At 40.6% G+C, this 23,535-nt stretch overlaps 1 protein-coding gene across 1 annotated transcript in view; it reads left to right on the top strand.

Annotated features, from left to right (window-relative positions):
- Positions 1-23,282, top strand: part of TMEM260 (transmembrane protein 260) — a 298,899-nt gene extending 275,617 nt beyond the window's left edge. Inside the window, exon 17 of the mRNA XM_053697331.1 lies at positions 22,688-23,282. Within this exon, the coding sequence (XP_053553306.1) occupies positions 22,688-22,960 (273 nt within the window). The 3' untranslated portion in view covers positions 22,961-23,282. The remainder of the gene's footprint in view (positions 1-22,687) is intronic.
- The last annotated feature ends 253 nt before the right edge of the window (positions 23,283-23,535 follow it).

The following is a 23,535-nucleotide window of genomic DNA, read 5'->3' as shown; positions in this document are numbered from 1 at the left end:
CCGCGCTCTGCTTAAGGAGGTGTTATCCAATTTGGATGATTGTGATTATCTGGTCATTCCAGAACCACTATGTAAAATGGAAAAGTTCTTAGAGGCCCCGGGGCCCCCCGAAGCTTTTCCTATATCCAAGCGGGTGGCGTACATTGTTAGTAAAGAATGGGACAGGCCCGGTATACCTTTAGTACCTCCCCCCATATTTATAAAATTGTTTTCCTATAGTCGACCCCAGAAAGGACTGATGGCAGACAGTCCCCAAGGTCGAGGGGGCGGTTTCTACTCTACACAAGCGCGCCACTATACCCATAGAAGATAGTTGTGCTTTCCAAGATCCTATGGATAAAAAATTAGAAGGTCTGCTAAAGATGTTTGTTCAGCAAGGTTCCCTTCTACAACCAATTGCATGCATTGTCCCTGTCACTGCAGCCGCGTGTTTTCTAGTTTGAGGAGCTAGGAAAGGCGATTATTAGTAATTCTTCTTCTTATGAGGAGATTATGGACAGAATTCGTGCTCTTTAATTGGCTAATTCTTTCACCCTAGACGCCACCTTGCAATTGGCTAGGTTAGCGGCGAAAAAATTCTGGGTTTGCTATTGTGGCGCAGAGCGCTTTGGATAAAATCTTGGGCAGCGGATGCGTCTTCCAAGAACAAATTGCTTGACATTCCTTTCAAGGGGAAAACACTCTTTGGCCCTGACTTGAAAGAGATTATCTCTGATATCACTAGGGGCAAGGGCCACGCCCTTCCTCAGGATAGGTCTTTTCAAGACCAAAAATAAACCTAAGTTTCGTCCCTTTCGCAGAAACGGATCAGCCCCAAGGGCTACGTCCTCTAAGCAGGAAGGTAATACTTCTCAAGCCAATCCAGCCTGGAGACCTATGCAAGGCTGGAACAAAGGAAAGCAGGCCAGGAAACCTGCCACTGCTACCAAGACAGCGTGAAATGCGGGCCCCCGATCCGGGACCGGATCTGGTGGGGGGCAGACTCTCTCTCTTCGCTCAGGCTTGGGCAAGAGATGTTCTGGATCCTTGGGCGCTAGAAATAGTCTCCCAAGGTTATTCTCTGGAGTTCAAGGGGCTTCCTCCAAGGGGGAGGTTCCACAGGTCTCAGTTGTCTTCAGACCACATAAGAAGACAGGCATTCTTACATTGGGTAGAAGACCTGCTAAAAATGGGAGTGATTCATCCTGTTCCATTAGGAGAACAAGGGACGGGGTTCTACTACAATCTGTTCATAGTTCCCAAAAAAGAGGGAACGTTCAGACCAATCTTAGATCTCAAGATCTTGAACAAGTTTCTCAAGGTTCCATCGTTCAAGATGGAAACCATTCGAACACTTCTTCCTTCCATCCAGGAAGGTCAATTCATGACCAAGGTGGATTTCAAGGATGCGTATCTACATATTCCTATCCACAAGGAACATCATCGGTTCCTAAGGTTTGCATTCCTGGACAAGCATTTCCAGTTCGTGGCATTTCCTTTCGGATTAGCCACTGCTCCTAGGATTTTCTCATAGGTACTAGGGTCCCTTCTGGCGGTGCTAAGACCAAGGGGCATTGCTGTAGTACCTTACTTGGACGACATTCTGATTCGAGCGTCATCCCTTCCTCAAGTAAAGGCTCACACGGACATTGTCCTGGCCTTTCTCAGATCTCACGGATGGAAAGTGAACGTGGAAAAGAGTTCTCTATCTCCGTCAACGAGGGTTCCCTTCTTGGGAACTATAATAGACTCCTTAGAAATGAGGATTTTTCTGACAGAAGCCAGAAAAACAAAACTTCTAGACTCTTGTCGGATACTTCATTCCGTTCCTCTTCCTTCCATAGCGCAGTGCATGGAAGTGATAGGTTTGATGGTAGCGGCAATGGACATAGTTCCTTTTGTGCGCATTCATCTAAGACCATTACAACTGTTCATGCTCAGTCAGTGGAATGGGGACTATTCAGACTTGTCTCCGAAGATACAAGTAAATCAGAGGACCAGAGACTCATTCCGTTGGTGGCTGTCCCTGGACAACCTGTCACAAGGGATGACCTTCCGCAGACCAGAGTGGGTCATTGTCACGACCGACGCCAGTCTGATGGGCTGGGGCGCGGTCTGGGGATCCCTGAAAGCTCAGGGTCTTTGGTCTCGGGTAGAATCTCTTCTACCGATAAATATTCTGGAACTGAGAGCGATATTCAATGCTCTCAAAGCTTGGCCTCAGCTAGCGAGGGCCAAGTTCATACATCAACCATCAGGGGGGAACAAGGAGTTCCCTAGCGATGGAAGAAGTGACCAAAATCATTCTATGGGCGGAGTCTCACTCCTGCCACCTGTCTGCTATCCACATCCCAGGAGTGGAAAATTGGGAAGCGGATTTTCTGAGTCGTCAGACATTGCATCCGGGGGAGTGGGAACTCCATCCGGAAATCTTTGCCCAAGTCACTCAACCGTGGGGCATTCCAGACATGGATCTGATGGCCTCTCGTCAGAACTTCAGAGTTCCTTACTACGGGTACAGATCCAGGGATCCCAAGGCGGCTCTAGTGGATGCACTAGTAGCACCTTGGACCTTCAAACTAGCTTATGTGTTCCCGCCGTTTCCTCTCATCCCCAGGCTGGTAGCCAGGATCAATCAGGAGAGGGCGTCGGTGATTTTGATAGCTCCTGCGTGGCCACGCAGGACTTGGTATGCAGATCTGGTGAATATGTCATCGGCTCCACCATGGAAGCTACCTTTGAGAGACCTTCTTGTTCTAGGTCCGTTCGACCCACTCCAGCTGACTGCTTGGAGATTGAACGCTTGATCTTATCAAAGCGAGGGTTCTCAGATTCTGTTATTAATACTCTTGTTCAGGCCTGAAAGCCTGTAACCAGAAAAATTACCACATAATTTGGTATATCTGTTGGTGTGAATCTGCAGGATTCCCTTGGGACAAGGTTAAGATTCCTAAGAGTCTATCCTTCCTTCGAGAAGGATTGGAAAAAGGATTATCTGCAAGTTCCTTGATGGGACAGATTTCTGCCTTGTCTGTGTTACTTCACAAAAAGCTGGCAGCTGTGCCAGATGTTCTAGCCTTTGTTCAGGCTCTGGTTAGAATCAAGCCTGTTTACAAAATTTTGACTCCTCCTTGGAGTCTCAACCTAGTTCTTTCAGTTCTTCAGGGGGTTCCGTTTGAACCCTTACATTCCGTTGATATTAAGTTATTATCTTGGAAAGTTTTGTTTTTGGTTGCAATTTCTTCTGCTAGAAGAGTTTCAGAATTATCTGCTCTGCAGTGTTCTTCTCCTTATCTGGTGTTCCATGCAGATAAGGTGGTTTTGCGTACTAAACCTGGTTTTCTTCCAAAAGTTGTTTCTAACAAAAACATTAACCAGGAGATAGTTGTGCCTTCTTTGTGTCCTAATCCAGTTTCAAAGAAGGAACGTTTGTTGCACAACTTGGATGTAGTTCGTGCTCTCAAATTTTACTTAGCAGCTACTAAGGATTTCAGACAAACTTTGTCTTTGTTGGTTGTTTATTCTGGTAAACGGAGAGGTCAAAAAGCAACTTCTACCTCTCTCTCCTTCTGGATTAAAAGCATTATCCGATTGGCTTATGAGACTGCCGGACGGCAGCCTCCTGAAAGAATCACAGCTCACTCCACTAGGGCTGTGGCTTCCACATGGGCCTTCAAGAACGAGGCTTCTGTTGATCAGATATGTAAGGCAGCGACTTGGTCTTCACTGCACACTTTTTCTAAATTTTACAAATTTGATACTTTTGCTTCTTCTGAGGCTATTTTTGGGAGAAAGGTTTTGCAAGCCGTGGTGCCTTCCATTTAGGTGACCTGATTTGCTCCCTCCCTTCATCCGTGTCCTAAAGCTTTGGTATTGGTTCCCACAAGTAAGGATGACGCCGTGGACCGGACACACCTATGTTGGAGAAAACAGAATTTATGTTTACCTGATAAATTACTTTCTCCAACGGTGTGTCCGGTCCACGGCCCGCCCTGGTTTTTTTAATCAGGTCTGATAATTTATTTTCTTTAACTACAGTCACCACGGTAACATATGGTTTCTCCTATGCAAATATTCCTCCTTAACGTCGGTCGAATGACTGGGGTAGGCGGAGCCTAGGAGGGATCATGTGACCAGCTTTGCTGGGCTCTTTGCCATTTCCTGTTGGGGAAGAGAATATCCCACAAGTAAGGATGACGCCGTGGACCGGACACACCGTTGGAGAAAGTAATTTATCAGGTAAACATAAATTCTGTTTTTACCATTCCTGAAACTGTCATTTAAGGATTTGATAAAATTTTGCTTTATATGTTGTTTTTTCTATTACATATTGCAAGATGTCTCAGATTGACCCTGAATCAGAAGCTACTTCTGGAAAATCGCTGCCTGATGTTGAATCTACCAAAGTTAAGTGTATTTGCTGTAAACTTGTGGTAACTGTTCCCCCGGCTGTTGTTTGTGATGAATGTCATGATAAACTTGCTAATGCAGATAATATTTCCTTTAGTAATGTTCCATTACCTGTTGCTGTTCAGTCAACATCTAATACTCAGGGTGTTCCTGTTAATATAAGAGATTTTGTTTCTAAATCTATTAGGAAGGCTATGTCTGCTATTCCCCCTTCCAGTAAACGTAAAAGGTCTTTTAAAACTTCTCATTTTCCAGATGAATTTTTAAATGAACACCATCATTCTGATTCTGTTTCTGATGATGATTTGTCTGGTTCAGAGGATTCTGTTTCAGAGATTGACACTGATAAATCTTCATATTTATTTAAAATGGAATTTATTCGTTCTTTACTTAAAGAAGTCTTAATTGCATTAGAAATAGAGGAATCTGGTCCTCTTGATACTAAATCTAAACGTTTAAATACGGTTTTTAAACCTCCTGTAGTTATTCCGGAGGTTTTTCCCGTCCCTGATGCTATTTCTGAAGTAATTTCCAGGGAATGGAATAATCTGGGTAATTCATTTACTCCTTCTAAACGGTTTAAGAAATTATATCCTGTGCCATCTGATAGATTAGAGTTTTGGGACAAAATCCCTAAGGTTGATGGGGCTATCTCTACTCTTGCTAAACGTACTACTATTCCTACGGCAGATAGTACTTCCTTTAAGGATCCTTTAGATAGGAAAATGTAATCCTTTCTAAGAAAAGCTTATTTATGTTCAGGTAATCTTCTTAGGCCTGCTGTATCTTTGGCGGATGTTGCTGCAGCTTCAACTTTCTGGTTGGAGGCTTTAGCACAACAAGTAACAGATCATAATTCTCATAGCATTGTTAATCTTCTTCAACATGCTAATAACTTTATTTGTGATGCCATCTTTGACATCATTAGGGTTGATGTCAGGTATATGTCTTTAGCTATTTTAGCTAGAAGAGCTTTATGGCTTAAAACTTGGAGTGCTGATATGTCTTCTAAGTCAACTTTGCTTTCCCTTTCTTTCCAAGGTAATAAATTGTTTGGTTCACAGTTGGATTCTATTATTTCAACTGTTACTGGGGGGAAAGGAACTTTTTTACCTCAGGATAAAAAATCTAAAGGTAAATATAGGGCTGCTAATCGTTTTCGTTCCTTTCGTCACAGTAAGGAACAAAAGCCTGATCCTTCCCCTACAGGAACGGTATCAGTTTGGAAACCATCTCCAGTTTGGAATATATCCAAGCCTTTTAGAAAGCCAAAGTCAGCTCCCAAGTCCACATGAAGGTGCGCCCTCATTCCAGCGCAGCTGGTAGGGGGCAGATTACGATTTTTGAAAGAAATTTGGATCAATTCGATTCACAGTCTTTGGATTCAGAACATTGTTTCTCAAGGGTACAGAATAGGTTTCAAGATAAGGCCTCCTGCAAGAAGATTTTTTCTTTCTCGCGTTCCAATAAATCCAGTGAAGGCTCAAGCGTTTCTGAAATGTGTTTCAGATCTAGAGTTGGCTGGAGTAATTGTGCCTGTTCCAGTTCTGGAACAAGGTCTGGGGTTCTACTCAAATCTATTCATTGTACCAAAGAAGGAGAATTCCTTCAGACCAGTACTGGATTTAAAGATATTGAATCGTTATGTAAGAATACCAACATTCAAAATGGTAACTATAAGGACTATTCTGCCTTTTGTTCAGCAAGGGCATTATATGTCCACAATAGATGTACAGGATGCATATCTGCATATTCCGATTCATCCAGATCACTTTCAATTTCTGAGATTCTCTTTTCTAGACAAGCATTACCAGTTTGTGGCTCTGCCGTTTGGCCTAGCAACAGCTCCAAGGATTTTTTCAAAGGTTCTCGGTGCCCTACTATCTGTAATCAGAGAACAGGGTATTGTGGTATTTCCTTATTTGGACGATATCTTGGTACTTGCTCAGTCTTCACATTTAGCAGAATCTCATACGAATCGACTTGTATCGTTTCTTCAAGAACATGGTTGGAGGATCAATTTACCAAAGAGTTTGTTGATTCCTCAGACAAGGGTAACCTTTTTTAGGTTTCCAGATAGATTCAGTGTCCATGACTCTGTCATTAACGGACAAGAGACGTCTGAAATTGGTTTCAGCTTGTCGAAACCTTCAGTCTCAATCATTCCCTTCGGTAGCCTTCTGCATGGAAATTCTAGGTCTTATGACTGCTGCATCGGACGCGATCCCCTTTGCTCGTTTTCACATGCGACCTCTTCAGCTCTGTATGCTGAACCAGTGGTGCAGGGATTATACAAAGATATCTCAATTAATATCTTTAAAACCGAATGTACGGCACTCTCTGACGTGGTGGACAGACCACCATCGTTTAGTTCAGGGGGCTTCTTTTTTTCCTCCAACCTGGACTGTGATCTCAACAGATGCAAGTCTGACAGGTTGGGGAGCTGTATGGGGGTCTCTGACAGCACAGGGGGTTTGGGAATCTCAGGAGGCGAGATTGCCAATCAACATTTTGGAACTCCGTGCGATTTTCAGAGCTCTTCAGTCATGGCCTCTTCTAAAGAGAGAGTCGTTCATTTGTTTTCAGACGGACAATGTCACAACCGTGGCATATGTCAATCATCAAGGAGGGACTCACAGTCCTCTGGCTATGAAAGAAGTATCTCGAATACTTGTATGGGTGGAATCCAGCTCCTGTCTAATTTCTGCGGTTCACATCCCAGGTATAGACAATTGGGAAGCGGATTATCTCAGTCGCCAAACATTACATCCGGGCGAATGGTCTCTTCACCCAGAAGTATTTCTTCAGATTGTTCAATTCTGGGGACTTCCAGAAATAGATCTGATGGCTTCTCATCTAAACAAGAAGCTTCCCAGGTATCTGTCCAGATCCAGGGATCCTCAGGCGGAAGCAGTGGATGCATTGTCTCTTCCTTGGAAGTATCATCCTGCCTATATCTTTCCGCCTCTAGTTCTTCTTCCAAGAGTGATTTCCAAGATTCTAAAGGAGCGTTCGTTTGTTCTGCTGGTAGCTCCAGCATGGCCTCACAGGTTTTGGTATGCGGATCTTGTTCAGATGGCTACTTGCCAACCATGGACTCTTCCGTTAAGACCAGACCTTCTATCGCAAGGTCCTTTTTTCCATCAGGATCTCAAATCCTTAAATTTGAAGGTATGGAGATTGAACGCTTGATTCTCAGTCATAGAGGTTTCTCTGACTCTGTAATTAATACTATGTTACAGGCTCGTAAAACTGTATCTAGGAAGATATATTATCGAGTCTGGAAGACTTACATCTCTTGGTGCTCTTCTCATCATTTTTCCTGGCATTCTTTTAGAATTCCTAGAATTTTACAATTTCTTCAGGATGGTCTGGATAAAGGTTTGTCTGCAAGTTCTTTGAAAGGACAAATTTCTGCTCTTTCTGTGTTGTTTCACAGAAAGATTGCTAATCTTCCTGATATTCATTGTTTTGTTCAGGCTTTGGTTCGTATCAAACCTGTCATTAAGTCAATCTCTCCTCCTTGGAGTTTGAATTTGGTTCTGGGGGCTTTACAAGCTCCTCCGTTTGAACCTATGCATTCTCTGGACATTAAATTACTTTCTTGGAAAGTACTGTTCCTTTTGGCCATCTCTTCTGTTAGAAGAGTTTCAGAGTTATCTGCTCTTTCTTGTGAATCTCCTTTTCTGATTTTTCATCAGGATAAGGCGGTGTTGCGAACTTCATTTAAATTTTTACCTAAAGTTGAGAACTCTAACAACATTAGTAGAATCTTCATATTTATTTAAAATGGAATTTATTCGTTCTTTACTTAAAGAAGTCTTAATTGCATTAGAAATAGAGGAATCTGGTCCTCTTGATACTAAATCTAAACGTTTAAATACGGTTTTTAAACCTCCTGTAGTTATTCCGGAGGTTTTTCCCGTCCCTGATGCTATTTCTGAAGTAATTTCCAGGGAATGGAATAATCTGGGTAATTCATTTACTCCTTCTAAACGGTTTAAGAAATTATATCCTGTGCCATCTGATAGATTAGAGTTTTGGGACAAAATCCCTAAGGTTGATGGGGCTATCTCTACTCTTGCTAAACGTACTACTATTCCTACGGCAGATAGTACTTCCTTTAAGGATCCTTTAGATAGGAAAATTTAATCCTTTCTAAGAAAAGCTTATTTATGTTCAGGTAATCTTCTTAGGCCTGCTGTATCTTTGGCGGATGTTGCTGCAGCTTCAACTTTCTGGTTGGAGGCTTTAGCACAACAAGTAACAGATCATAATTCTCATAGCATTGTTAATCTTCTTCAACATGCTAATAACTTTATTTGTGATGCCATCTTTGACATCATTAGGGTTGATGTCAGGTATATGTCTTTAGCTATTTTAGCTAGAAGAGCTTTATGGCTTAAAACTTGGAGTGCTGATATGTCTTCTAAGTCAACTTTGCTTTCCCTTTCTTTCCAAGGTAATAAATTGTTTGGTTCACAGTTGGATTCTATTATTTCAACTGTTACTGGGGGGAAAGGAACTTTTTTACCTCAGGATAAAAAATCTAAAGGTAAATATAGGGCTGCTAATCGTTTTCGTTCCTTTCGTCACAGTAAGGAACAAAAGCCTGATCCTTCCCCTACAGGAACGGTATCAGTTTGGAAACCATCTCCAGTTTGGAATATATCCAAGCCTTTTAGAAAGCCAAAGTCAGCTCCCAAGTCCACATGAAGGTGCGGCCCTCATTCCAGCGCAGCTGGTAGGGGGCAGATTACGATTTTTGAAAGAAATTTGGATCAATTCGATTCACAGTCTTTGGATTCAGAACATTGTTTCTCAAGGGTACAGAATAGGTTTCAAGATAAGGCCTCCTGCAAGAAGATTTTTTCTTTCTCGCGTTCCAATAAATCCAGTGAAGGCTCAAGCGTTTCTGAAATGTGTTTCAGATCTAGAGTTGGCTGGAGTAATTGTGCCTGTTCCAGTTCTGGAACAAGGTCTGGGGTTCTACTCAAATCTATTCATTGTACCAAAGAAGGAGAATTCCTTCAGACCAGTACTGGATTTAAAGATATTGAATCGTTATGTAAGAATACCAACATTCAAAATGGTAACTATAAGGACTATTCTGCCTTTTGTTCAGCAAGGGCATTATATGTCCACAATAGATTTACAGGATGCATATCTGCATATTCCGATTCATCCAGATCACTTTCAATTTCTGAGATTCTCTTTTCTAGACAAGCATTACCAGTTTGTGGCTCTGCCGTTTGGCCTAGCAACAGCTCCAAGGATTTTTTCAAAGGTTCTCGGTGCCCTACTATCTGTAATCAGAGAACAGGGTATTGTGGTATTTCCTTATTTGGACGATATCTTGGTACTTGCTCAGTCTTCACATTTAGCAGAATCTCATACGAATCGACTTGTATCGTTTCTTCAAGAACATGGTTGGAGGATCAATTTACCAAAGAGTTTGTTGATTCCTCAGACAAGGGTAACCTTTTTTAGGTTTCCAGATAGATTCAGTGTCCATGACTCTGTCATTAACGGACAAGAGACGTCTGAAATTGGTTTCAGCTTGTCGAAACCTTCAGTCTCAATCATTCCCTTCGGTAGCCTTCTGCATGGAAATTCTAGGTCTTATGACTGCTGCATCGGACGCGATCCCCTTTGCTCGTTTTCACATGCGACCTCTTCAGCTCTGTATGCTGAACCAGTGGTGCAGGGATTATACAAAGATATCTCAATTAATATCTTTAAAACCAAATGTACGGCACTCTCTGACGTGGTGGACAGACCACCATCGTTTAGTTCAGGGGGCTTCTTTTTTTCCTCCAACCTGGACTGTGATCTCAACAGATGCAAGTCTGACAGGTTGGGGAGCTGTATGGGGGTCTCTGACAGCACAGGGGGTTTGGGAATCTCAGGAGGCGAGATTGCCAATCAACATTTTGGAACTCCGTGCGATTTTCAGAGCTCTTCAGTCATGGCCTCTTCTAAAGAGAGAGTCGTTCATTTGTTTTCAGACGGACAATGTCACAACCGTGGCATATGTCAATCATCAAGGAGGGACTCACAGTCCTCTGGCTATGAAAGAAGTATCTCGAATACTTGTATGGGTGGAATCCAGCTCCTGTCTAATTTCTGCGGTTCACATCCCAGGTATAGACAATTGGGAAGCGGATTATCTCAGTCGCCAAACATTACATCCGGGCGAATGGTCTCTTCACCCAGAAGTATTTCTTCAGATTGTTCAATTCTGGGGACTTCCAGAAATAGATCTGATGGCTTCTCATCTAAACAAGAAGCTTCCCAGGTATCTGTCCAGATCCAGGGATCCTCAGGCGGAAGCAGTGGATGCATTGTCTCTTCCTTGGAAGTATCATCCTGCCTATATCTTTCCGCCTCTAGTTCTTCTTCCAAGAGTGATTTCCAAGATTCTAAAGGAGCGTTCGTTTGTTCTGCTGGTAGCTCCAGCATGGCCTCACAGGTTTTGGTATGCGGATCTTGTTCAGATGGCTACTTGCCAACCATGGACTCTTCCGTTAAGACCAGACCTTCTATCGCAAGGTCCTTTTTTCCATCAGGATCTCAAATCCTTAAATTTGAAGGTATGGAGATTGAACGCTTGATTCTCAGTCATAGAGGTTTCTCTGACTCTTTAATTAATACTATGTTACAGGCTCGTAAAACTGTATCTAGGAAGATATATTATCGAGTCTGGAAGACTTACATCTCTTGGTGCTCTTCTCATCATTTTTCCTGGCATTCTTTTAGAATTCCTAGAATTTTACAATTTCTTCAGGATGGTCTGGATAAAGGTTTGTCTGCAAGTTCTTTGAAAGGACAAATTTCTGCTCTTTCTGTGTTGTTTCACAGAAAGATTGCTAATCTTCCTGATATTCATTGTTTTGTTCAGGCTTTGGTTCGTATCAAACCTGTCATTAAGTCAATCTCTCCTCCTTGGAGTTTGAATTTGGTTCTGGGGGCTTTACAAGCTCCTCCGTTTGAACCTATGCATTCTCTGGACATTAAATTACTTTCTTGGAAAGTACTGTTCCTTTTGGCCATCTCTTCTGTTAGAAGAGTTTCAGAGTTATCTGCTCTTTCTTGTGAATCTCCTTTTCTGATTTTTCATCAGGATAAGGCGGTGTTGCGAACTTCATTTAAATTTTTACCTAAAGTTGAGAACTCTAACAACATTAGTAGAATCTTCATATTTATTTAAAATGGAATTTATTCGTTCTTTACTTAAAGAAGTCTTAATTGCATTAGAAATAGAGGAATCTGGTCCTCTTGATACTAAATCTAAACGTTTAAATACGGTTTTTAAACCTCCTGTAGTTATTCCGGAGGTTTTTCCCGTCCCTGATGCTATTTCTGAAGTAATTTCCAGGGAATGGAATAATCTGGGTAATTCATTTACTCCTTCTAAACGGTTTAAGAAATTATATCCTGTGCCATCTGATAGATTAGAGTTTTGGGACAAAATCCCTAAGGTTGATGGGGCTATCTCTACTCTTGCTAAACGTACTACTATTCCTACGGCAGATAGTACTTCCTTTAAGGATCCTTTAGATAGGAAAATTTAATCCTTTCTAAGAAAAGCTTATTTATGTTCAGGTAATCTTCTTAGGCCTGCTGTATCTTTGGCGGATGTTGCTGCAGCTTCAACTTTCTGGTTGGAGGCTTTAGCACAACAAGTAACAGATCATAATTCTCATAGCATTGTTAATCTTCTTCAACATGCTAATAACTTTATTTGTGATGCCATCTTTGACATCATTAGGGTTGATGTCAGGTATATGTCTTTAGCTATTTTAGCTAGAAGAGCTTTATGGCTTAAAACTTGGAGTGCTGATATGTCTTCTAAGTCAACTTTGCTTTCCCTTTCTTTCCAAGGTAATAAATTGTTTGGTTCACAGTTGGATTCTATTATTTCAACTGTTACTGGGGGGAAAGGAACTTTTTTACCTCAGGATAAAAAATCTAAAGGTAAATATAGGGCTGCTAATCGTTTTCGTTCCTTTCGTCACAGTAAGGAACAAAAGCCTGATCCTTCCCCTACAGGAACGGTATCAGTTTGGAAACCATCTCCAGTTTGGAATATATCCAAGCCTTTTAGAAAGCCAAAGTCAGCTCCCAAGTCCACATGAAGGTGCGGCCCTCATTCCAGCGCAGCTGGTAGGGGGCAGATTACGATTTTTGAAAGAAATTTGGATCAATTCGATTCACAGTCTTTGGATTCAGAACATTGTTTCTCAAGGGTACAGAATAGGTTTCAAGATAAGGCCTCCTGCAAGAAGATTTTTTCTTTCTCGCGTTCCAATAAATCCAGTGAAGGCTCAAGCGTTTCTGAAATGTGTTTCAGATCTAGAGTTGGCTGGAGTAATTGTGCCTGTTCCAGTTCTGGAACAAGGTCTGGGGTTCTACTCAAATCTATTCATTGTACCAAAGAAGGAGAATTCCTTCAGACCAGTACTGGATTTAAAGATATTGAATCGTTATGTAAGAATACCAACATTCAAAATGGTAACTATAAGGACTATTCTGCCTTTTGTTCAGCAAGGGCATTATATGTCCACAATAGATTTACAGGATGCATATCTGCATATTCCGATTCATCCAGATCACTTTCAATTTCTGAGATTCTCTTTTCTAGACAAGCATTACCAGTTTGTGGCTCTGCCGTTTGGCCTAGCAACAGCTCCAAGGATTTTTTCAAAGGTTCTCGGTGCCCTACTATCTGTAATCAGAGAACAGGGTATTGTGGTATTTCCTTATTTGGACGATATCTTGGTACTTGCTCAGTCTTCACATTTAGCAGAATCTCATACGAATCGACTTGTATCGTTTCTTCAAGAACATGGTTGGAGGATCAATTTACCAAAGAGTTTGTTGATTCCTCAGACAAGGGTAACCTTTTTTAGGTTTCCAGATAGATTCAGTGTCCATGACTCTGTCATTAACGGACAAGAGACGTCTGAAATTGGTTTCAGCTTGTCGAAACCTTCAGTCTCAATCATTCCCTTCGGTAGCCTTATGCATGGAAATTCTAGGTCTTATGACTGCTGCATCGGACGCGATCCCCTTTGCTCGTTTTCACATGCGACCTCTTCAGCTCTGTATGCTGAACCAGTGGTGCAGGGATTATACAAAGATATCTCAATTAATATCTTTAAAACCGAATGTACGGCACTCTCTGACGTGGTGGACAGACCACCATCGTTTAGTTCAGGGGGCTTCTTTTTTTCCTCCAACCTGGACTGTGATCTCAACAGATGCAAGTCTGACAGGTTGGGGAGCTGTATGGGGGTCTCTGACAGCACAGGGGGTTTGGGAATCTCAGGAGGCGAGATTGCCAATCAACATTTTGGAACTCCGTGCGATTTTCAGAGCTCTTCAGTCATGGCCTCTTCTAAAGAGAGAGTCGTTCATTTGTTTTCAGACGGACAATGTCACAACCGTGGCATATGTCAATCATCAAGGAGGGACTCACAGTCCTCTGGCTATGAAAGAAGTATCTCGAATACTTGTATGGGTGGAATCCAGCTCCTGTCTAATTTCTGCGGTTCACATCCCAGGTATAGACAATTGGGAAGCGGATTATCTCATTCGCCAAACATTACATCCGGGCGAATGGTCTCTTCACCCAGAAGTATTTCTTCAGATTGTTCAATTCTGGGGACTTCCAGAAATAGATCTGATGGCTTCTCATCTAAACAAGAAGCTTCCCAGGTATCTGTCCAGATCCAGGGATCCTCAGGCGGAAGCAGTGGATGCATTGTCTCTTCCTTGGAAGTATCATCCTGCCTATATCTTTCCGCCTCTAGTTCTTCTTCCAAGAGTGATTTCCAAGATTCTAAAGGAGCGTTCGTTTGTTCTGCTGGTAGCTCCAGCATGGCCTCACAGGTTTTGGTATGCGGATCTTGTTCAGATGGCTACTTGCCAACCATGGACTCTTCCGTTAAGACCAGACCTTCTATCGCAAGGTCCTTTTTTCCATCAGGATCTCAAATCCTTAAATTTGAAGGTATGGAGATTGAACGCTTGATTCTCAGTCATAGAGGTTTCTCTGACTCTGTAATTAATACTATGTTACAGGCTCGTAAAACTGTATCTAGGAAGATATATTATCGAGTCTGGAAGACTTACATCTCTTGGTGCTCTTCTCATCATTTTTCCTGGCATTCTTTTAGAATTCCTAGAATTTTACAATTTCTTCAGGATGGTCTGGATAAAGGTTTGTCTGCAAGTTCTTTGAAAGGACAAATTTCTGCTCTTTCTGTGTTGTTTCACAGAAAGATTGCTAATCTTCCTGATATTCATTGTTTTGTTCAGGCTTTGGTTCGTATCAAACCTGTCATTAAGTCAATCTCTCCTCCTTGGAGTTTGAATTTGGTTCTGGGGGCTTTACAAGCTCCTCCGTTTGAACCTATGCATTCTCTGGACATTAAATTACTTTCTTGGAAAGTACTGTTCCTTTTGGCCATCTCTTCTGTTAGAAGAGTTTCAGAGTTATCTGCTCTTTCTTGTGAATCTCCTTTTCTGATTTTTCATCAGGATAAGGCGGTGTTGCGAACTTCATTTAAATTTTTACCTAAAGTTGAGAACTCTAACAACATTAGTAGAATCTTCATATTTATTTAAAATGGAATTTATTCGTTCTTTACTTAAAGAAGTCTTAATTGCATTAGAAATAGAGGAATCTGGTCCTCTTGATACTAAATCTAAACGTTTAAATACGGTTTTTAAACCTCCTGTAGTTATTCCGGAGGTTTTTCCCGTCCCTGATGCTATTTCTGAAGTAATTTCCAGGGAATGGAATAATCTGGGTAATTCATTTACTCCTTCTAAACGGTTTAAGAAATTATATCCTGTGCCATCTGATAGATTAGAGTTTTGGGACAAAATCCCTAAGGTTGATGGGGCTATCTCTACTCTTGCTAAACGTACTACTATTCCTACGGCAGATAGTACTTCCTTTAAGGATCCTTTAGATAGGAAAATTTAATCCTTTCTAAGAAAAGCTTATTTATGTTCAGGTAATCTTCTTAGGCCTGCTGTATCTTTGGCGGATGTTGCTGCAGCTTCAACTTTCTGGTTGGAGGCTTTAGCACAACAAGTAACAGATCATAATTCTCATAGCATTGTTAATCTTCTTCAACATGCTAATAACTTTATTTGTGATGCCATCTTTGACATCATTAGGGTTGATGTCAGGTATATGTCTTTAGCTATTTTAGCTAGAAGAGCTTTATGGCTTAAAACTTGGAGTGCTGATATGTCTTCTAAGTCAACTTTGCTTTCCCTTTCTTTCCAAGGTAATAAATTGTTTGGTTCACAGTTGGATTCTATTATTTCAACTGTTACTGGGGGGAAAGGAACTTTTTTACCTCAGGATAAAAAATCTAAAGGTAAATATAGGGCTGCTAATCGTTTTCGTTCCTTTCGTCACAGTAAGGAACAAAAGCCTGATCCTTCCCCTACAGGAACGGTATCAGTTTGGAAACCATCTCCAGTTTGGAATATATCCAAGCCTTTTAGAAAGCCAAAGTCAGCTCCCAAGTCCACATGAAGGTGCGGCCCTCATTCCAGCGCAGCTGGTAGGGGGCAGATTACGATTTTTGAAAGAAATTTGGATCAATTCGATTCACAGTCTTTGGATTCAGAACATTGTTTCTCAAGGGTACAGAATAGGTTTCAAGATAAGGCCTCCTGCAAGAAGATTTTTTCTTTCTCGCGTTCCAATAAATCCAGTGAAGGCTCAAGCGTTTCTGAAATGTGTTTCAGATCTAGAGTTGGCTGGAGTAATTGTGCCTGTTCCAGTTCTGGAACAAGGTCTGGGGTTCTACTCAAATCTATTCATTGTACCAAAGAAGGAGAATTCCTTCAGACCAGTACTGGATTTAAAGATATTGAATCGTTATGTAAGAATACCAACATTCAAAATGGTAACTATAAGGACTATTCTGCCTTTTGTTCAGCAAGGGCATTATATGTCCACAATAGATTTACAGGATGCATATCTGCATATTCCGATTCATCCAGATCACTTTCAATTTCTGAGATTCTCTTTTCTAGACAAGCATTACCAGTTTGTGGCTCTGCCGTTTGGCCTAGCAACAGCTCCAAGGATTTTTTCAAAGGTTCTCGGTGCCCTACTATCTGTAATCAGAGAACAGGGTATTGTGGTATTTCCTTATTTGGACGATATCTTGGTACTTGCTCAGTCTTCACATTTAGCAGAATCTCATACGAATCGACTTGTATCGTTTCTTCAAGAACATGGTTGGAGGATCAATTTACCAAAGAGTTTGTTGATTCCTCAGACAAGGGTAACCTTTTTTAGGTTTCCAGATAGATTCAGTGTCCATGACTCTGTCATTAACGGACAAGAGACGTCTGAAATTGGTTTCAGCTTGTCGAAACCTTCAGTCTCAATCATTCCCTTCGGTAGCCTTATGCATGGAAATTCTAGGTCTTATGACTGCTGCATCGGACGCGATCCCCTTTGCTCGTTTTCACATGCGACCTCTTCAGCTCTGTATGCTGAACCAGTGGTGCAGGGATTATACAAAGATATCTCAATTAATATCTTTAAAACCGAATGTACGGCACTCTCTGACATGGTGGACAGACCACCATCGTTTAGTTCAGGCGGCTTCTTTTTTTCCTCCAACCTGGACTGTGATCTCAACAGATGCAAGTCTGACAGGTTGGGGAGCTGTATGGGGGTCTCTGACAGCACAGGGGGTTTGGGAATCTCAGGAGGCAAGATTACCAATCAACATTTTGGAACTCCGTGCGATTTTCAGAGCTCTTCAGTCATGGCCTCTTCTAAAGAGAGAGTCGTTCATTTGTTTTCAGACGGACAATGTCACAACCGTGGCATATGTCAATCATCAAGGAGGGACTCACAGTCCTCTGGCTATGAAAGAAGTATCTCGAATACTTGTATGGGTGGAATCCAGCTCCTGTCTAATTTCTGCGGTTCACATCCCAGGTATAGACAATTGGGAAGCGGATTATCTCAGTCGCCAAACATTACATCCGGGCGAATGGTCTCTTCACCCAGAAGTATTTCTTCAGATTGTTCAATTCTGGGGACTTCCAGAAATAGATCTGATGGCTTCTCATCTAAACAAGAAGCTTCCCAGGTATCTGTCCAGATCCAGGGATCCTCAGGCGGAAGCAGTGGATGCATTGTCTCTTCCTTGGAAGTATCATCCTGCCTATATCTTTCCGCCTCTAGTTCTTCTTCCAAGAGTGATTTCCAAGATTCTAAAGGAGCGTTCGTTTGTTCTGCTGGTAGCTCCAGCATGGCCTCACAGGTTTTGGTATGCGGATCTTGTTCAGATGGCTACTTGCCAACCATGGACTCTTCCGTTAAGACCAGACCTTCTATCGCAAGGTCCTTTTTTCCATCAGGATCTCAAATCCTTAAATTTGAAGGTATGGAGATTGAACGCTTGATTCTCAGTCATAGAGGTTTCTCTGACTCTGTAATTAATACTATGTTACAGGCTCGTAAAACTGTATCTAGGAAGATATATTATCGAGTCTGGAAGACTTACATCTCTTGGTGCTCTTCTCATCATTTTTCCTGGCATTCTTTTAGAATTCCTAGAATTTTACAATTTCTTCAGGATGGTCTGGATAAAGGTTTGTCTGCAAGTTCTTTGAAAGGACAAATTTCTGCTCTTTCTGTGTTGTTTCACAGAAAGATTGCTAATCTTCCTGATATTCATTGTTTTGTTCAGGCTTTGGTTCGTATCAAACCTGTCATTAAGTCAATCTCTCCTCCTTGGAGTTTGAATTTGGTTCTGGGGGCTTTACAAGCTCCTCCGTTTGAACCTATGCATTCTCTGGACATTAAATTACTTTCTTGGAAAGTACTGTTCCTTTTGGCCATCTCTTCTGTTAGAAGAGTTTCAGAGTTATCTGCTCTTTCTTGTGAATCTCCTTTTCTGATTTTTCATCAGGATAAGGCGGTGTTGCGAACTTCATTTAAATTTTTACCTAAAGTTGTGAACTCTAACAACATTAGTAGAGAAATTGTGGTTCCTTCATTATGTCCTAATCCTAAGAATTCTAAGGAAAGATCGTTGCATTCTTTGGATGTAGTTAGAGCTTTGAAATATTATGTTGAAGCTACTAAAGGTTTCCGAAAGACTTCTAGTCTATTTGTTATCTTTTCCGGTTCCAGGAAAGGTCAGAAGGCCTCTGCCATTTCTTTGGCATCTTGGTTAAAATCTTTGATTCATCATGCTTATGTCGAGTCGGGTAAAACTCCACCTCAAAGGATTACAGCTCATTCTACTAGGTCAGTTTCTACTTCCTGGGCGTTTAGGAATGAAGCTTCGGTTGATCAGATTTGCAAAGCAGCCACTTGGTCTTCTTTGCATACTTTTACTAAATTCTACCATTTTGATGTGTTTTCTTCTTCTGAAGCAGTTTTTGGTAGAAAAGTACTTCAGGCAGCTGTTTCAGTTTGATTCTTCTGCTTATAATTTCAGTTTTTTTCATTATAAGATTAAAACTTTATTTTGGGGTGTGGATTATTTTTTCAGCGGAATTGGCTGTCTTTATTTTATCCCTCCCTCTCTAGTGACTCTTGCGTGGAAGTTCCACATCTTGGGTATTTATTATCCCATACGTCACTAGCTCATGGACTCTTGCTAATTACATGAAAGAAAACATAATTTATGTAAGAACTTACCTGATAAATTCATTTCTTTCATATTAGCAAGAGTCCATGAGGCCCACCCTTTTTTTGTGGTGGTTATGATTTTTTTGTATAAAGCACAATTATTCCAATTCCTTATTTTTTATGCTTTCGCACTTTTTTCTTATCACCCCACTTCTTGGCTATTCGTTAAACTGATTTGTGGGTGTGGTGAGGGGTGTATTTATAGGCATTTTGAGGTTTGGGAAACTTTGCCCCTCCTGGTAGGAATGTATATCCCATACGTCACTAGCTCATGGACTCTTGCTAATATGAAAGAAATGAATTTATCAGGTAAGTTCTTACATAAATTATGTTTTTGTGTTTGTGTCCATTTAAACATTTTGAAACATCACCTCTATATCATTCATATATTAATTTGTTCCTCTGGGCTGTACCCATTCCTAGACTGCAAATTGGGTTTTCTCTTTGTAATGAGAAGGGAAGGGTTTTGATTTAGTGTTCTTTTGTCATAAAGTGCCGTTTTTACCTGCTAAGACGGTAACGCAATGGTTATGGAAACATGATTACATCTACTTCTTATTGATGAGACAACTGTTTGACAGCTAGTCTCACTGTTATCCATAGTTTTAAAATGTTTTTCCAGCCCTGAATGTCACTTCAAGCTTCGTTTTACAGCGACAAGAGAAGCCAGTTATACGGTATATTGTTAGTTATGCATATGATTATCTGCATATTTTATTATTTATGATCTTGTTCTTTGTAAGCATTCATATCTTTAATAAACCTTAGAAAAATAAATTGTGCTTGAGTACATTTAACATTTTTAATAGAATCATATTTGCAATATAATTGTATTAGCAAAAATGCTTCTAGTTATTCTGTTTAAAAAATAAATAGAAGTTTAATTCATCATTTCTATTCTATTATTGTATCAAATCTAGTAATCACCTTTAAGAAGCCTTTTGTAGTCGTCAGAAAATGTAACCCGTAATTTTATTATTTTTTTCATTCTTGATCACGTTGTTGTGTAATCCTATTGAAATTCTAGTCGTTAGGTGGCCGTCAGTCCACGTCATCCGCCCCTCTAATCTTGTGCGCATGCCCTATTCAAATTTTCTTGTTCATGACCAGGCTCGGTCTCTTTTGTAATAATGGATTGGCAATTAGCACATGTGCAGTGGTTTGCAGCATAGGCGATTTGCGCATGCGCATTTGGATACAGCATTGTAATTGCATAAAATACAGAAGAAGACGGAATAGAGTCGGGAGATTATCGGTAGGGATTTTTTAATATAAATTTAAATAATAAATATAAAAGTAATTAAAAAAAAAAACTTGGCAACTAGATTAGGGTCATATGGATGAAAGATATGCTGTCTTGCATAGTGAAAATCTTTACCATCACTTTAAAGGGACAGTCTACATCAGAATTGTTATTGTTTAAAAAGATAATTCCTTTATTACCTATTCCCCAGTTTTGCGTAACCAACACAGTTATATTGATATACTTTTTACCTCTGTGATTACCTTGTATCTAAGCCTCTGCAGTCTGCCCCCTTATCTCAGTTTTTTGACAGACTTGAATTTTAGCCAATCAGTGCTGACTCCTAGGTAACTCCACGGGCTTGATCACAAGGTTATCTATATGGCACATATGAACTAACGCCCTTTTTTTGTGACAAAATGTAAAAATGCATTCAGATTAGAGGTGGCCTTCAGGGGCTTCAGGGGCTAAGAAATTTGCACATGAGCCTCCTAGGTTTAGCTTTTAATTAAGAATACCAAGAGAACAAAGCAAAATTGATGATAAAAGTAAATTGGAAAGTTGTTTAAAATGACATGCCCTATCTGAATCATGAAAGTTTATTTTTGACTTTACTGTCCCTTTAAAGTTCTCACGGTTTCATTGGCATACGTACATATGCTGTAATGCTCTGTGCGCCCTCATTCAAACACCTTACCAAGAGCTGGTGTGTATTGTGTTAGCAATGACTATCTGTGCCATACAAGCTACTGCTGACTCTGAACAGTTGTGGTGTTCGACTATTGGTGCACAGGGCACATGTAGCATACGTGCATATGCAGCTGAAACCGTAATTACTTTTACTAAAATAGAAATCTATTGCAAAACACTGAATCTATTCTAGATTGAAATATACTCAGGCTTTGATTCCATAGACTTCTGTGCTTATATATGAACTGCACAAAAACACTGTGTGCCTTTACCACACTATTCCTCAGGACAGGATCTGTGTAGTGAAGGAAGAAAGGACATTTCTAGATTCTGTTTGTAGATTACATAAATGGTGGTGCTGAACCCTTTGTTGAGAAAATGTGCACAAACCAGCGATAATTTCCTTAAAGTCTCTTGCAAGCAGTAAGGTGATAGCAACAAGCAGTATGGTGATAGCAACAAGCAGTAAGGTGATAGCAACAAGCAGTAAGGTGATAGCAACAAGCAGTAAGGTGATAGCAACAAGCAGTATGGTGATAGCAACAAGCAGTATGGTGATAGCAACAAGCAGTATGGTGATAGCAACAAGCAGTAAGGTGATAGCAACAAGCAGTATGGTGATAGCAACAAGCAGTATGGTGATAGCAACAAGCAGTATGGTGATAGCAACAAGCAGTATGGTGATAGCAACAAGCAGTATGGTGATAGCAACAAGCAGTATGGTGATAGCAACAAGCAGTATGGTGATAGCAACAAGCAGTATGGTGATAGCAACAAGCAGTATGGTGATAGCAACAAGCAGTATGGTGGTTGCCCAGTAGCAGCACTAGATGATATGTGCCCCTTTGAGCAAGTGTGCCAAGCCGTCTACTGGCCTGCAACATACACAGATGACCTTAGACATGAATACTTAATCTACGTAGAAGGATAAACTAAATGCCAAACTGAAGGATAAAGTATATCAAGAGAGAGACTCAGAATATCGACCTCTACAATGTTAAAGAGGCTGATCAAAAACAGATTTTCTAAACTGGAAAACTGTAGCCTAATCTGGTCTGAATATTATTTTATATTACCAAAACAGTCAAAGTGGCACAGCATTTTGTATATACAATGGGCTCCATTTATTAGGCAGCGGAGGCCCATCGTTTCAGGCTCGCTTGAAACGGAAGTAAAGAAGCGAACCCTGCTCCTTATCCTGTCCCCCACCTTTAAGGTGAAAGATTGAAATCATTCCGATTCGATACGACACCAGAAATGCTTGTGCAATGATAAATGCATATGCTGTCTGCATTTAGCGTTGTCGAGCGGTCATGATTTGCTATGTGAAAAATCAACCCCCATGAGTTCTTTACTTCCCATAATGAAAGTATCCATGCCACTTCTGCCTGTTGTCTATTCAGTGTATCTTCCATCCCTTTTTGTAGCTTTGTATTTTCTCAACACAATATTGTTGTCATCTCTTTTTACCTACAGTACCTCATTAGTTTGTATGGTGTGTTATTTTTGTACAACATAAACTTAAACAGATGTGACCTATAATTTTTTTATTGTATAGTGTCATTTGTATTAATGCACATTTCTGGAGCCTTGGTATGTCAGGTGAAATTATCCCAGGGCTGTACAAAGGTCTATGTCATTCTAATTCAATTTTCTTTCTTTCTTTTTAGTTGTACAGAGATGTTGTCAATGCGTATACAAACCACCCAATCAACTGGCATAAAAACTACGCAATTGCGTGTGAAAGAATGTTACGCCTACAGCGCAGTGACATTAACCAAGAGATGCTTCTTGCTGACACTGTAAAACACTTTGCCATATATGCAGAAAAGGCAACTGAAGACACCCAAAGGGACACAATATTCAAAGCCGTAAAGTACCTGAAAGGGGAACTTCTTAGGCTACAGAAAATGAGAAAAAACTTCAAAGACAACAAGAGTTAACTGCATTTTTTGTTGTTGTATGTCCTTAATGTAAAAGACTCCTGCACTGAAATATTTTATGGGTTAATATGTTGTGGAACACACAAGGAGAAATAAGGATTTTCATTCATGAAGAAAAGAGCATTTTTAGCTGTCAATCTGCTGGGTCTGTATCACTGTAAAGTAACTATTCTGTATATTTATACCAATGTTGGACCTTATTTGCCCACACAAGAGATGTGTATGTAGATAGAAAGATAGATATAAATACATATGTGTGCGTCTATCTATCTATCTGTTTATGTGTATATATTTGTGTGTGTGTATAAATATATATATATATATATATATATATATATATAGGCATGTGCATTATGCAGTTTCGATACTGCCAATGCACAAGAAGGCGGCTGCTCACAGCATTCGGCTCTTTTCGAAGCCGGATTTCTTCTTGTGCAGATTGCACTTTCACAAGAAGAAAACCGACTTAGAAAAGAGCTGAATACCGCAAGCGACCACCTTCTTGCGCGTTCGAAACTAATGAAACTGCTAAATACACATGCCTAATAAATATATATACACACACACAATAGATA

Source organism: Bombina bombina, chromosome 1 (genome assembly GCF_027579735.1).
Source record: "Bombina bombina isolate aBomBom1 chromosome 1, aBomBom1.pri, whole genome shotgun sequence".
Classification (NCBI taxonomy): Eukaryota; Metazoa; Chordata; class Amphibia; order Anura; family Bombinatoridae; genus Bombina; species Bombina bombina.
The sequence above is the reverse complement of the archived record's forward strand: the minus strand, read 5'-3'. Positions and strand labels throughout refer to the sequence as shown.